The sequence below is a fragment of the Chiloscyllium punctatum genome, chromosome 12, assembly GCF_047496795.1.
Source record: "Chiloscyllium punctatum isolate Juve2018m chromosome 12, sChiPun1.3, whole genome shotgun sequence".
Lineage (NCBI taxonomy): Eukaryota > Metazoa > Chordata > Chondrichthyes > Orectolobiformes > Hemiscylliidae > Chiloscyllium > Chiloscyllium punctatum.
The window spans coordinates 1,988,652-2,004,765 of NC_092750.1; the positions used below are offsets into that span (position 1 = coordinate 1,988,652).

The following is a 16,114-nucleotide window of genomic DNA, read 5'->3' on the forward strand; positions in this document are numbered from 1 at the left end:
AGTTAAAAAAATGGGACCCTTAAGCTTTATAAATAGAAAATAGAAGATCGGATTCAAAACTTTTCTAAGCTCACAAGGGTATTTTGTCCACATCTGGGCACTGCACCGTACAATGTTAAGGGCTTAGGATGGCACAGTGGTTAGCACTGCTGCCTCACAGTGCCAGGGACCCAGGTTCAATTCCCGCCTCAGGCAACCGTCCGTATGGAGTTTGCACGTTCTCCCAGTGTCTGCGCGAGTTTCCTCCGGGTGCTCGGGTTTCCTCCCACAATCCAAAAATGTGCAGGTCAGGTGAACTGGCCGTACTAAATTGACCATTGTGTTCAGGGACGTGTAGGTTAGGTGCATTGGTTAGCGGTAAATGTAGAGTAATAGCGTAGGGGAAAAGGTCTGGTTGGATTAATCTTCTGAGGGTCAGTGTGGACTTTTGTTGGGCCAAATGTTGTTGCGCCTGTTTCCACACTGTAGAGATTCTGTGACAAGATGGTGCAGTAATTTACTCAAATAGCATCACAGATGAGTGAATTACAGCCATGAGAAAGAGACTGGAGAAGCTGGGACTGTTTTCCTGAGAGCAGGAAAGGTTTAATGAAATTTTAATGGAGACTATTAGAAATCAATGTTTTTAATAGGGAGTAGGTAGTCAGGAAAGTCACAGAGTAAAGGACACATGGTCATTTAATTGGCAGAACAGTGGAGGCCACTTCCCTTCTAATTTTCTGTTTTAATTGGAACATGAAAGGCCTTTCCACACTATAACCAGTTGATCAATTTACACTATAAACACTGTGCATTTAATGCTATTCCCAGAAAAATGTGTCCAAAACTACAAATTCTCTGGGACCTGATTACAGAGAAGGGACAGCACCACAGTTTTTAAAAAACGTACTGTTAAGTGATATGCCTGCAAAACAAAAAACATGCCCATTTAATATGGAGCATTTGTATAGCAGTCAGCCAACAATTGGAGTTCCAGGTCAGTGCCACCAGGCACCATGATGTACCTCATCTGGACGCCCATCAGAATCCACGGTCTCGGTGTATGGTTTATTCTGTATTCTATTGAGGTCCTCATGGAGGCCATCCAACAGAAACGCCATGAATTCCTGAGCATCGTGTTGAGCGTAACCAGTGAATTGGCTTGCTTTACTCGCTACAATAGCCTAGCAGGAAGGAAAAACATCATGTAGCAAGCACATATTTGGAGTCAGAAATAAAACTTTTAGCATTTGGGTCAGACAAGTTTGAAGCAATATCTAATAAAGATGGTTCCTTTCCTCTCCCAGTAATTTCCTTTGCAGTTGGCTCTCTCTTCACTTTACCTCACTAACGAGCACCTATAAAGAATGGGCCCTATTTGACCATTCTTTCAGCCAGGTTACCCACAGTTCCACCCCAACTGCTACCCAGCCAAACCGTAGCCCAGAAACTGTTTTGAATGGGTCCAAATGTAACTTCGTACGAAGAACAATGCAGCACAGGAACAGGCCCTTCGGCCTGCCAAGCCTGTGCCAACACATTTTGCCCTTCCACACTTGCGCTGTCTGCACTTTCAAGATGCGTACCCCTCTATTCCCTTCCTGTTCATGTATTCATCCAGGTGTTTCTTGAATGATGATATCGTTTCTGCTTTCACCAACTCCTCCGGCAGCACATTCCACCCTTTGTGAAAAGCTCACCTCATTCACCTCTTAATTCCACCCCCCACGCCCCCAATCAGCCCCTCCACCCTGAGAAAAAGCCTCATACCTTCCACTCAATCCATGCCATTCGCAATCTTATAAACTTCCATCAGGTTGCCCCAAGTCTCTTTCGTTCCAGTGAAAACAAACCCAGTCTATCCAACCTCCTTAGCTAAAATCCCCCATTCCAGGTAACTTTCTGTACCCTGTCCAAAGAATCCACATCCTTCTGGCAGTGCACTAACCAGAAATGTACACAAATTTCCAAACGTGGCCTAACTAAAGTTCTATAAAGCTGCAGCATAACTTGTCTATCCTTATACTTCAATGCCTGTTCCAATGAAGACAATCATGCCATAGGTCTTTGTTACTATCTTATCTACCTGCACTGTCACCTTCAGTGATCTGTGGACCTGCACAGCCAGACTCCTCTGCATATCGATACTCCCAAGGGTTCTGCCATTCACTATATAATTTCCACCTGTACTTGACCATTCAAAATGCTTCACCTCACATTTGTCTGGAGTAAACTCCATCTGACATTTTTCTGCCCATGCCTCCAACCGATCTATATTCTGCTGTATCCTCTGGACAATCCTCATTATCCAGAACTCCAATCAAACCAGCTTTGTTTTCCTCCAAATCATTTATGCAGATCACGAAGAGAGGTCCTAGCACTGATCCCTTTGAAACATCACTAGTCACAACCTTCCATTCCAAAACGCATCCTTCCATGGCTACCCTCTGTCTCCTGTGACTAGTTGACTACTCCAGTTGAGTATCCATCTTGCCAGCTCACCCCTGATACCATGTGACTTTATCTTTTGTACCAGTCTGCCATGAGGGACCTTATCAAAGGCTTTACTGAAGTCCACATAGACAAAATCAACTGCTTCTCCTTCAATCATCTTTATCACCTCCTCAAATAACTCAATCAAGTTAGCGAGACACAACCTGCACAAGACTATGCTGTCTATCGCTAATAAGTCCATTTGCTTCTAAATGCATATAGATCTTGTCCCTGAGAATCTTTTCCAATAATTTCCCTACCACTGACGTGAGGTTCACAAGGCTGTAATTTCCAGGATTATCTCTGCTACCCTCCTTAAACAATGGACAACATTGGCTACTCTCCAGTTTTCTGGGACCTCATCTGCGGCCAAAGAGGACCAAAGGTGTCTGTCAACACTCAGCAATTTGTTCTCTTGCCTCTCTCAATATTCTGGAATAGAACCCATCAGCAACCAGGGACTTATTTACCTTAATATTTTTAACCCCATGTTAAGAAATATCTAATGGAATTCACATAAAGTGGGTCTGAGAGAATGAGTACTAAGCAAGGAGGTGGACAGTTGACTAAAAGCTATAGAAGCAAAAAAATTCTAAACAAAAACCTAGAGTTTTATTGGGCAGAGCTGAACAAACCAAAACAGTTAAGATGTAGATCAGCCAGATCAACCTTCCCTCAACTCTAGAACAGGCTTGAGGGGCTGAATATCCACTCTGCTCCAATACTTCTGGTAATGTTTGTATGTACCACTTAGTGTAGCTAATCCAGTAAAGTATCCTTGCAAGTCGGGGGGTTTGAGCAGTCAACACAATTGTATTATACCTGCTCAATACCATATCACCATCCCTGCCATGTGGAAGAGCTTCTTTTAGAGAGAAATTAGGTGCTTTGTCAAACAGAGAACAAATCATTCAAAAACCATTCAAATTCCCAGCTTTCGCTGTTGCAGTCACTTGATCAAGAATTGCAAGGAGATTCTGGGCAAACAATCCTGTCAAGGCAAGACATGATTGTGTTGACAAGACTGAAAGAATGTTTCCCCTCATCAGCCTAGTGTATGTAAACAGGATCCATTTGGCCTCTCAAAGTCCTGTCATACAAGACTAGACCCTTCAGCTTGCCACTTAAATCACAGCTATCTGTAGATAGATAAGAAACAAGATTAAGATCAGAGTGTCTATGATGAGAATTTTTGGAATATTTCTCATCAGTTCCTCCAGGTGACCAAGGGATGTCCATGAGACCACACTGATGGAGGTTTCTAACATTTGATGCCTAACTCCATGTATGACGCAACCTCCATTTCAGCTAACATTCGAAGGGACACTGCACTCGCTACCCAAATCACCAAACCGGTTCCACAAATATATCTTCAGGAAAAGAAAGCCATCTACCCAATACCTCCCCTTATACAAACTATGTGCCTTTAGTCCTTCCACGGCATAACCATTTAAGTGCTTTTCTGACTAGAAAACTGCAGATTTTGTGTAAGCCTTGGTGGAACAGGTTTAACACCATCTGCATGACCATCTGTTTCCAACACTCACAAGATGTGACTAGTTTGTCTATTTAATTGGAAGGCCAACAGAGGGTTTGACGTGGACCCTGAATTGGTGCTCACTCACCTTTAGCTTCGATGGCTGGTAGGCATGGTGTGTTCCTTTCCACAGGGCCCGCAGCAGCACCGCAAAACCAATGGCCAGGCGGCCACCAGTTCCCAGAGGGTTGTTGTAATTTAATTCAGACTCAAAACATCGATCTGATCAAATTTAGAGTGAGAGATGTTCAGATTTAACTTGCAATGAGGGCTTCATGTTCCTACAGCAAAAACTCATATTTGAAAAGTCAAATTAATAAACAATCACTTATTGTACATCATGTCAAAGATTAAAGAAACTAGTTGAACTGAACGAATTACTTTGAGGTGCTATGAGTTACACAGTTATTCTGAGAGACATCACCAGGCCATGAAGAACACACCTAATTGATTAACTGATTTGATTTTTTTTGTGCAGCTAAAAGACCTTGCTTAATTTAGCACTTTCCACATCCTTTTGAATGAAGCACTAGCAAATGTAGTCACTGCTACAATTTGAGTGTGGAAATCAAATGGCACACTCAAAGATCCCAGAAACAGCAGCAGTGTTGACATGGTAATCTGTTTAAGTGATGGTGGTTAAGCCTGGGACAATGGGAAGAACTCCTATGACCGTTCTCTAAAACAGTACCATATTCTACATCCACCCAACAGGCACACAAAGCCTTGAATATCATCTGAGGTGAAAGGTGGTACCACTGACAGTGTCATGAGGTATGGCGCTGGAAAAGTACAGCAGGTCTGGAGCAGGAGAGTCGACTCTTCAAGGATAAGCCCTTCATCAGAAGTGAGAGAGAGAGAGAGAGAGAGAGAGAGAGAGAGAGAGAGAGAGAGAGAGAGAGAGAGAGAGAGAGAGAGAGAGAGAGAGAGAGAGAGAGAGAAAAACGAGCACGCGCTGGGAGGAAGGTAGCTTGGAAGGCAATAACTGGATGCAGGTGGGGTGTGATGGTGGTAGATTGGAGTGGAAAGGTTGGAAGGAAGATGATAGTTCAAGAGGGTGGTGCCAAGTTGGAGGATGAGGTGGTGGGGGAAGGAAGATGAGGAAACTGGTGCAATCAACGTTGATACTGTGTGGCTGGAGAGTCGAAGGCTGAAGATGAGGTATTAGAACATAGAACATAGAAGAATACAGCGCAGTACAGGCCCTTCGGCCCTCGATGTTGCGCCAATCAAAGCCCACCTAACCTACACTAACCCACTATCCTCCATATACCTATCCAATGCCCGCTTAAATACCCATAAAGAGGGAGAGTCCACTACTGCTACTGGCAGGGCATTCCATGAACTTACGACTCGCTGAGTGAAGAACCTACCCCTAACATCAGTCCTATATCTACCCCCCCTTAATTTAAAGCTATGCCCCCTTCAGATGTCGGGTGGCTTGGATTTGGCAGTGGAGGAGGCCCAAGACTTGCATGTCCTTGGTGGAGTGGGAGGGGGGGTTGAAGTGGTCAGCCATAGGGTAGTGGTGCTGTTTGGTGCCTGTGTCCCAGAGATGATCTCAAATATTCTGTAAATTGGCCATGTCTCCCCAATGTACAGGAGACGACATAGAGAGCAATGGACACAGTAGATGACGTGCAAGAAAATCTCTGCTGGATGCAAAAGGATCTTTGGGGCCGTGGGCAGAGGTGAGGGGGAAGTTGCACACCTCTTGTGGTGGCAAGGGAAGGTGCTAGGAGTGCAGGGTGAGGTGGTGGTGGGATCAGTTCTGGTGGAGACATGTCTTTCACTGTACAACACTGGGGTTCAGTACTGGTGGGGGCAGGTCTGTTACTGTATAACACTGGCGGGGTTGGGGGGGGGTGGTGTCAGTACTGGTGGTGTAAATGGCAGAGGATGGTGCGTTGTATCCAGAGGATTGGTGGGGCGGAAGGTGAGGACCAGGAGGGTTCTATCCTTGTTGTGGTTGGAGGGTTGGGGCTCATGGGCGGAGGTGCAGGAAGTGAAGGAGATGCACTGGAGGGCATTGTTCACAATGTGGGAGGGGAAACTCTGGTCACAGATGTACAGCACGGAAACAGATCCTTCGGTTCAAATCGCCCATGCTGACCAGATATCTTAAACTAATCTAGTCCCATTTGCCACAATTGGCCCACATCCCACTAAACCCTTCTTATTCATATACCCATCTAGATAGATGCCTTTTAAATGCTGTAATTGTACCAGCCTTTACCAGTTCCTGTTGCAGCTCATTTCACACATGCACCACCCTCAGCGCGAAAATGTTACCCCTTAGGTTCCTTTTATAACGTGCCTCCCTCACCCTAAAGTTATGCCCTCTAGTTCTGGAGTCCCCCACCCCAGGGAAGACAATTAGTCTATTTATCCTATTCATGTCCCTCATGATTGTATAAACCTCTATAAGGTCACCCCTCAGCCTCCAACGCTCCAGGGAAAACAGCCCCAGCCTATTTAGCCTCTCCCTATAGCTCAAATCCTCCAACTCTGGCAACATCCTTGTAAATCTTTTCTGCATCCTTTCAAGTTTCACAACATCCTTCTGATAGGAAGGAGACCAGAATTGCATGTAATATTCCAAAAGTGGCCTAACCAATGTCCTGTACAGCTGCAACATGACTTCCTAACTCCTGTACTCAATACTCTGACCAAACATCATCTTCACCATCCTTTCTATCTGTGACTAGCCTTCCAAATGGCTAGTTCTCCCTGTATTCCATGAGATCTAACCTTGCTAATGAGTGTCCCATGGGGAACCTTGTCAAACTCCTTACTGAAGTCCATAAACATCATGTCCAAGGCTCTGCTCACATCACTCCTCTTTGTTACTTCTTCAAAAAGCTCAATCAAGTTTGTGAGACATGATTTCCCATGGGGTTGAGAGCGTGGAAAAGCACAGGTAAAGCAGCATCCGAGGAACAGGAAAATCGACGTTTTGGGCATAAGCCCTTCATCAGGAATGCTGCCTGACCTGCTGTGCTTTACCAGCACCACACTCTTGACTCTGATTTCCAGCATCTGCAGACCTCACTTTCTCCTCAATGATTTCCCACGCACAAAGCCATGTTGATATACCTAATCAGTCTGTGTCTTTCCAAATGCATGTAAGTCCTGTGCCACAGGGTTCCCTCCAACAACTTACCCACCACCGACATCAGGCCCACTGGTTTATAGTTCCCTGGCTTTTCCACGTTTGCCAAACTCCAGTTTTCCGGCACCTCACCTGTGACTATCGATGATACAAATATCTCAGCAAAGGCCCAGCAATCACTTCCCTACCTTCCCACAGAGTTAGGGTTAGGCCTTGAAATAGGAAGCCATCATGGATGTTCTGGAGTGAAATTGCTCCTCTTGGGAGCAGATATGGCAGAGGAGGAGGAATTGGGAATAAGGGATAGCGTTTTTACAGGGGAGGGAGTGTAGTACAAGTAGCTGAGACAGTCAGGGTGTTTGAAGTAAATGTCTGTGTCGATTCAATCATTTGAAATACAGATGGAGGGGGTAAAGGGAAGGAAGTTGTCTGAGATGGTCCAGATGAACTTATGGTCAGAGTGGAATGTGTTGGCGAAGTTGATGAACTGTTCAATGTCCTCGTGGGAACACGAAGTGGTGCCAATACAGTCATCGATGTAGCGGAGGAAAAGGTCGGGAATAGTAAAACTGCAAAAGATGGACTGTTCCACGTAACCGATGAAGAGGCAGGCATAGCTGGGGCCCATGGTTCCCCCTTTGGTCTGAAGGAAGTGGGAGGATTCAAAAGAGAAGTTGTTAACAGTGAGGACCAGTTCAGCCAATCAATCAGTTTCATCAACTTCACGAACACCTTCCGTCCTGACCTCAAGTTCACCTGGACCATCTCGGAAACCCCCCACCCCCCTTGCATTCCTGGACTTTGCCCCACCCCACATTCCTGATGAAGAGTGTATGCCTGAAACATCGACCCTCCTGCTCCTTGGATGCTTCCTGACCTGCTGTGCTTTTCCAGCACCACACGTTTTGACTCTGATCTCCAGCATCTGCAGTCCTCACTTTCTTCTACCACTGAGTGTGTGTCAGGTCTGAGGGAGCACATTAGCTACCCTACATGGATAACACAACCAACAAGGTTTCTTTTGAAGAAGTGAACTCAACATTTCTGCACTCACCATGGAAGTAATCACGGAGCTCTCGTGTATTGGACAGTGACTGGATCACGCTGTTCATGAAGCAAGTGTTCCCCAGGTTGACCAGTCCTGTGAAGCCTGGCAGACAGACCTTCTTCTCCTCCTCCTCCTCTTCCTCTTCAGTGTGCTCGGTGTTAGAGATGCCATGAGTCATTGGGGTCACCATGCAGGTGGGCTTGGGCTGTAGCACACAACACAGGGTTAAGGTTCAACACTTCCTTCTTACAAAATACAGAAAAGGCAAGGAAAACTTACCAATTAAGACATTACTTAACCAGGAGCAAATGAAGGTCAGCAAACATCAGTGTATGAAGCTTACTGGGATTTAAGACTTGGGCTGAGTTTTGGATGATTAAGTTTAAGGAGGTTAGAATGTGGATGAGCAGTCAGGAGTGCACTGCGATAGCCATTCCTGATGAAGGGCTTATGCCCAAAACTTTGATTCTCCTGCTCGTCGAATGCTTTTCTAGCACCACATTCTCGACTGGGATAGTCAAGGGAAATAAAAGTGGTGGGGATGAAGTTTTTAGCAGCTAATGAGCTGATCACTGGCAAAGTTGAACAATATTATGGAGATGGAAACAGACAGTTTTAGTGATGACACAATTGATATTGGCAGTTCATTTCAGCAATGTCACATCAAGGTTCCAAAGAGACTGACTTGATTTCAGATTGCTGCCAGGGAGAGGACAGAGTTTGGAACAGGAACTGAAAACCATGGCTGTAATCTTCCCAACATTTCACTGGAGCAATTTTTTGCTCATTCTATATTAGAAGTCTGATAATTTACCAAAAGTGGAGGAATCAAGGGGTGTTATGGTGACATAGAACTGAGTGACGTCAGTATGTATGTGAAAATACTTCTCAAAAATAATTCCTTTGAACCTCTTTCTGATGCTGCACCTTTGCAATGATGTTGCCAAGGAACAGCACACAGATGAGAAATAGGAGGGGCTGGGTAGATCCTTGGGGCACAAGAGTAGCAGCAAAGCAGGAGCAGGAATAGAAGGCAAGCAATGATCCTCAGGCGATGATAAGTTAGACAGTAATTGAACCAGACAAGAGTAGCCCCCCAGTTGGATGACAGTGAAGAGTTCCTGGAGGACAATGTCATCAATCCTGACAAAGACTGCAGACATGCCAAGGAGGACAACACAGGGAAGTTTATTGTTGGTACAGTCACATGGGGTGACACTTGCAACATTGATTGCAACTGCTCTGTTACCATTGCAGGTTCGAACAGCTAACTCGAAGATTTAAACGTGGACTTCCAGGAAGAGTTTTGTAAATTGACAACACTTACCAGCTCTTGAGGAGAAAAGCAAGTGCAACAACTGCAGATTGGTCTGGAGGCCAACTAGAGAAAATTATGGCACTGAAAAATATCTAAGCTCTATAATGTGACCCAATCCTCAGTTGATTGAAGACCCCATCTCCCACCTTATGAGAAGAATGTAAAGAACAAGTTTCAATTTAGAAATCCACAAAAACAATTATTTTCAGCTCCTCTGAAATGGAAATGCCAATCGCTCTGATTGAAGTCAGACTCCCAACTTGTTCACTAATTCACTTTAGGGAAGGACATCTGACCTTACATGTGAATCCAGTCCATGCCAAATGTGACTGATACTCAAATCCCTCTGTAATGGGCCAGCAAGCCCCTCAACTGCATCAAGTATGAACAGCAGACCAACTCAGTGGCTCACCACAAAAATCCCATCCCAGGGTAACCAGGAATAAAAGTATCAGCCTTTCCAGCGACACACGTCAAGTAAAAGTACGTTTTAATCACACTTTTAGGAGGAAAGTGAACTTTAAAGGTTAGTTACTCACCGATGTTACAAGAGTGTCCTGCTTAATCTGCACATTGTCGGGTGTAGACCTGATTGCCACTGACTCAAGGCTGGCCTCCTCTGTGCGCATTTTCTCTTTCTCATTAGAACGTGGCTCCTCCTTGGGAGGAAGTGTGTGCTGGCTGCTCCCAGGCTGTGCCTTATCCAGCGAAGGTGGGCCTGCAGGCACAGCTACTTTCGCACCCCCCACTGCACCTTAAACAGGGGAGCACAAGGCCTGTGTTTAGAAGGTCCAGTGAAAACACACACAGGCTTATGCATTCTTGTAAACAACCACCACAAAAGTTTGAGTTCTTACCTTTCTCCCCTGTGTTTGATACAGAGTAAAGCTCTTTCTACACTGTCCCATCAAACAGCCCCAGGAATGGGACAGCTCAGGTTAGACACAGAGTACAGTTCCCTCTACATTGTCACATTTGTGTTATCTATGCATTCAATTACAATTTTAAAAAGAAACACAGTAAAGAGTTTGTTCGGTGGACCATGTCGAGCTGTGCTACACCATGGAATAGGCCAGTCGGGCTGTGGACAGATTTTTAACTTGGGAAATGGGTTTACAGATTACCAACAACTCTGGCTGAATGCCAATAACTCTCAAGTCCGTGGCAGCAGTATACAAGGATATTAAATTTGAAACTCTACTTCTTATATATTTGAAGGGGACGCCATGGCCTAGTGGCATTATCGCTGGGCTGCTAATTCAGAGACCGAGATAACGTTCTGGCACCTGGGTTCAAATCCTGCCATGGCATCTGGTGGAATTTGAATTCAATAACAATCTGGAATTAAGAGTTTAATGAGGACTATGAATCCATTGTCGATTGTTGGAAAAAAACTTTCTAGATTACTGTTAGGGAAAGAAACTGCCATCCTTATTTGGTCTGGTCTGGCCTACGTGACTGCAGATCCACAGCAACGTAGTTGACCCTTAAGTGCCCTCTGGGCAATCAGAGATGGGCGATAAATGTTCCCCTAGCCAGCAATACCCTTCTCCTGTGAATGAATATTAAAATAAAAATTGAAATGGTGTTCTATCCACTATAACAGTCCAGGGAACTGTAGAGGCAAACACAGACAATCTTTAGAAATTTTATGACAAGGATATGTTCAGGTAACCAGAAATTCCTAAACAGAAAAATGCCAAGTTAAACTCTCCCAGCAGTCTTAGTGGAAATGATGAATCAGCTAGGGGGAAAGATTCACGTAATTTTACAGTCCATCTTAAGAGCGGTTTTTATGAATCATTCCATTGATCGCACCACACTCTTTTCCCATAGCCCTATAAATTCCTCCCCTTCCGATAAAGGTCAGAGTTATACTGTGCTGTTCATAATGGTCCACAGCCCAGGAGAGGCCATGGATATTCACTGTTATTCTACATGCAGCTATTAGTCCTCTCAGTGTCCAGTTTCTGATAGTGTTCACCTATCTCTCTAAATAGCATGATAACATTTTAGTGGAGCTGTCCCTGCATGGCAATGGTGGGGGGGGTTACTACTGGTGGGAACAGGTCTATCATCGTATAACTGTATAACACTGAGGTACAGTACTGGCGGGGACAGGTCTGTCCCTGTATAACACTGGGGTACGGTACTGATGGGGACAGGTCTGTCCCTGTATAACACTGGGGTACAGTACTGGCGGGGACAGGTCTGTCCCTGTATAACACTGGGGTACAGTACTGGTGGGGACAGGTCTGTCACAGTATAACACTGAGGTACAGTACTGGCGGGGACAGGTCTGTCCCTGTATAACACTGGGGTACAGTACTGGCGGGGACAGGTCTGTCCCTGTATAACACTGGGGTACAGTACTGGCGGGGACAGGTCTGTCACTGTATAACACTGGGGTTCAGCACTGGTGGGGAGAGGTTTGTCACTGTATAACATTGGGGTTCAGCACTGGTGGGCACAGGTCTCTACCTGTATAACATTGTGGTTCAGTAGTGGTGGGGGACAGGTCTGTCACCGTATAACACAGGGTGGGGTCAGTACTGGTTGGGACAGGTCTGATACTGTATAACACTGGGGTACAATATTGGTGGGGACAGGTCTGTCACTGTATAACACTGGGTGGGGGGCAGGAGGGATGGCATTCTGATGGGGACAGGTCTACCACTGCATCTATACTGTGTCAGACCTACCCTGTGAATGCTAGACCACTGTTATGCAATGACAGACATAGGGCCCACTCTATTGAGGCATAGTAATAGCGCCCCTATCTCTGGGCTTGGAGGCCCAGTTTCAGGTTTTACCTCTTCCAGAGATGTGTCACAACATTTCTGAACAGGGTGATTACAAAATATCACCTGTCTCCACCAATATTGTACCCCAGTGTTACACAGTGACAGAACTATCCCCACCAGTACTGTACCCCAGTGTAATACAGTGATAGACCCCTCTTCCATTTCCGTATCCAAGTGCTATATATTGGCAGACTAGTATTCACCAGTCCAGTACCTCAGTATTATATAGTGATAGACTTGTCCCCACCAGCACTGTACCCGTGTTATACTGTGCCAGATGTGCCCCCACCTGTACTGCACCCGTGATTTATAAGGATAAACATGTTACCACCAGGGTTGCACCAGTGCTAAACAGCGATAGATCTCCCTGCAAGTAAAGTGACCTTGTGTTATATAGTAACAAGCCTGCCCTCCACCAGTATTATATCCAAGACTTATACATTTTAAATTGCTCTTCCCATTCAATAGAGATTCATGGTCAGAACTGGCAATGACACAACTGGTCGTTTTCTAGTTTAAAAAAAAATTCCAAGTAACCATAATTCTAGAAATCTTGTAGTATTATTGCACAGCATGTTGTTGTGGTTCTGTTCGCCGAGCTGGGAATTTGTCTTGCAAATGTTTCGTCCCCTGTCTAGGTGACATCGTCAGTGCTTGGGAGCCTCCTGTGAAGCTTCACAGGAGGCTCCCAAGCACTGAGGATGTCACCTAGACAGGGGACGAAATGTTTGCAAGACAAATTCCCAGCTCGGCGAACAGAACCACAACAACGAGCACCCGAGCTACGAATCTTCTACCAAACGTTGAGCACAGCATGTATACCAAAGTGATTATTTATGCAGTGTAGTTAGTGGGCAAGATCAGTCATACCAACCAATACGCAAGCTGGTTTGGTCCCCACCACAATGTGACAGAATAAGAACAGGACAACACTGAAAATAGCCAGCAGGCCAGTCAGCATCTGGAGAAAATGAGGTATGGTGACGCCAGTGAGATAGGTCATTTATCACCAAGTGCCAACTGACCCGCCTGCAATTAATCATGTTGAATTATTCGGATGTCACTCTGCAGACCTTGTGTCGCTAGAGCTTCAAGTCCTCCCCAACGCTGATTCTGTCTTTTCTTCAAACTGATATCGATGCGCGAGGTTGTAAAGGTGTATTGGCACTGCTCTGGATTAATGAGATTCCTGAGAGAAAAAAATAAATTCAGTCATCATAGATTGTCAGAGGGTATCTCAGAATCACAAACCCTCATGCTTCCATGCCTTGTTCAATGACTGACTCCTATTGTAGCCTACAGCTGTGTCACCTGATTTATAATTTCAGAGACTGAGGTGAGCATGGATAACAATAAGATATCAGAGGCCAAGGTGCTATTTGATTTCCACTTCATTTGTGGGGAGGCAGTGGCACAGTTGCAATGTCACTGGACTAGAAACCCAAGCTCATTCCTGGTAGAGGGGGTTCAACTCTCATCATAGCAGATGGTGGAATAAAAAGCTGGTCTAATGGCTATATTTAGCTTTAATTTGTCCAACAATGAACCTATTCAGTTCATTCAAGTCCCCCAGACAAGGATTGCTGCTATCCTTACTTGGTCTGGTCTACATGTGCCTACAGACCCAGAGCAATAACATCAGAGCTAGGAGCAGAAGGAGGCCATCTCGACCCTTTGAGCCTGCTCCAACATTCAATAAGATCATGGACTCAGCTTCACTTACCCGCTCGCTCACTGTATCCCTTAATTCCTTTACTGTTCAAAAAAATCTTAGCTATAAAACCATTTACTGACGAACCCCTTCACTGGGCAGGGAACTCCACAGATTCACAACCCCATGGGTGAAGAAATTCCTTCTCAATTCAGTTCTAAATCTGCTTCCCCCTAATTTTGAGGCTACGCCCTCTTCTCCTAGTTTCACCACCCAGTGGAAACATCTTCTCTATCTATTCCTTTCATAATTTTATATGTTTCTATAAGAACCTCTCTCATTCTTCTAAATTCCAATGAATATAATCCCAGTCTACTCAGTCTGTCCTCATGAGCCAACCCCCTCAATTCCGAAATCAGCCTCGTGAACCTCCTCTGCAACCCCTCCAGTGCCAATACATCCTCTCTCAAATAAGGAGACAAAAACTGCATGCAGTACTCCAGGTGTGGCCTCACCAGCATCCTATATAACATAACCACTCTGCTTTTAAACTTAATCCCTTTAGCAATAAAGGACAAAATTCCATTTGCTTTCTTAACTACCTGCTGCATCTACAGACCAACCTTCTGTGATTCATGCACAAGGACACCCAGGTCCCTCTGCACAGCAGTGTACTGCAATTTCTTACCATTCAAGTAATAGAATTTTTACTGTTATTCTTACTGAAATGGAGGACTTCACATTTATTAACACTGTACTCCATCTACCAGACCTTTGCTTGCTCACTCAAACTATGTCCCCTTGCAAGGTTTCACAGTCTTTTGCACACTTGCTGTACCACTCATCTTAGTGTCATCTGCAAACTTTGACACACTACACATGGTTCCTAGCTCCAAAATCATCCATGTGAATTGTGAATAATTGCAGTCCCAACACTGATCCTTGAGGCACACCACTAGTCACTGATTGCTATTCTGGTTGGCAATCATTTATTGCTAGTGACTCTTATCTGACCTTGGAGCCATTAGGGATTGGCAGTAAATACTGTTCTAGCCAATAATGTTCTTACACTGTGAATAATTAAAAAAAAACACGTTTTGTGAGCAATTGAGATGGTACAAAGATAACACAGCTGAAGTTTAAAAAGCAGTGGATAGAAAGGAGAGTAGAGAAAATCAGATTGGTTATGGAACACTTCAAATACTTTACCAGACATTGTGATGGGGTGAATGGTGGAGACGAAAATGGATAAATGCTTTTAAGTTCTGTTTCATTACAGTTAGGGATGAAACAAATATAAATACATGGCTTTCTCTCAGGGCTGAGTTAGAAGGAAAGGCAGCATAATCTTGGGATTAAATTGTGAAAAAAAGGTAAAGGCAATCCTGTACATTTAAAGTTGCTCTGCTTAATGTTGTTCTGATTCAAAGTAGAGTAAGTTGATGGGGCTTGTAATCTTGTTGAGCACCTCAAAATAAATTTGTCTTCACATGAGCAATCTAATGAACATGTCTGCCACTCTACGGGATGTGGTGATCAATGACTAAGGAAAGGGCAGGTGGCTCAGAGGGGAGGTGAGGAAATATTCCTTTTCACCCAGAGTGCGGTACAGGTAGTAACCCTCAACATTTATGAAGTATTTGGATGTGCACTTGTGATGCCAAGGCATACAAGGTTATGGGGCTAAGTGCTGGAAAATAGGATTAGAAAAGTTGGTGCTTGTACGTGACTGTGCAAACTTGATAGGTCCCAGAGCTGTCTTCTGTGCTACAGACCTTTATGCCTCTATGATGAGTGCAACAAGTGTGTTTGCCTGCTACTTTATTTGCAAAACCTGAATTTCAATCTCAAGGCAATCTCTTATTGCGGTTTCAAGGTTTCATCTCAAGGGACTAAATCATAAAATAACTGATTAATTCAACAATCAAAATTTCACACAAGGAAGAAAATAAACTGAAACATTTGCGTAATGAGTATCGATAGAAGTTTAGTTGATTTGTAGCAAGTGCTGGGATCTGAGTCATGGACTTGACATTGTGTGAAATCACATGCAGCAGATATGTAGTGGGAAACTTGATCAGAAGGACTTAATCAGAAATACTTTTCCAACAAATAGTCTGTTATATACTGGATCTTATTTTAACAAAAAACAATTTAAATCAGAGATGACAT

General features: G+C 44.4%; 1 protein-coding gene across 9 annotated transcripts in view; it reads right to left on the bottom strand.

Moving 5' to 3' along the window:
* usp19 (ubiquitin specific peptidase 19) overlaps nt 1–16,114 on the bottom strand; it is a 162,533-nt gene that overhangs the window by 58,680 nt on the left and 87,739 nt on the right. For 8 of the 9 annotated variants that reach the window (XM_072581747.1, XM_072581742.1, XM_072581741.1 and 5 more), the window contains 5 exons: nt 13,365–13,480; nt 10,027–10,241; nt 8,176–8,374; nt 4,098–4,231; nt 1,005–1,163 (listed from right to left, as the gene is read on the bottom strand). In XM_072581747.1, the coding sequence (XP_072437848.1) occupies nt 1,005–1,163; nt 4,098–4,231; nt 8,176–8,374; nt 10,027–10,241; nt 13,365–13,480 (823 nt within the window). The remainder of the gene's footprint in view (nt 1–1,004; nt 1,164–4,097; nt 4,232–8,175; nt 8,375–10,026; nt 10,242–13,364; nt 13,481–16,114) is intronic. The other variant, XM_072581744.1, reaches the window with a different exon arrangement.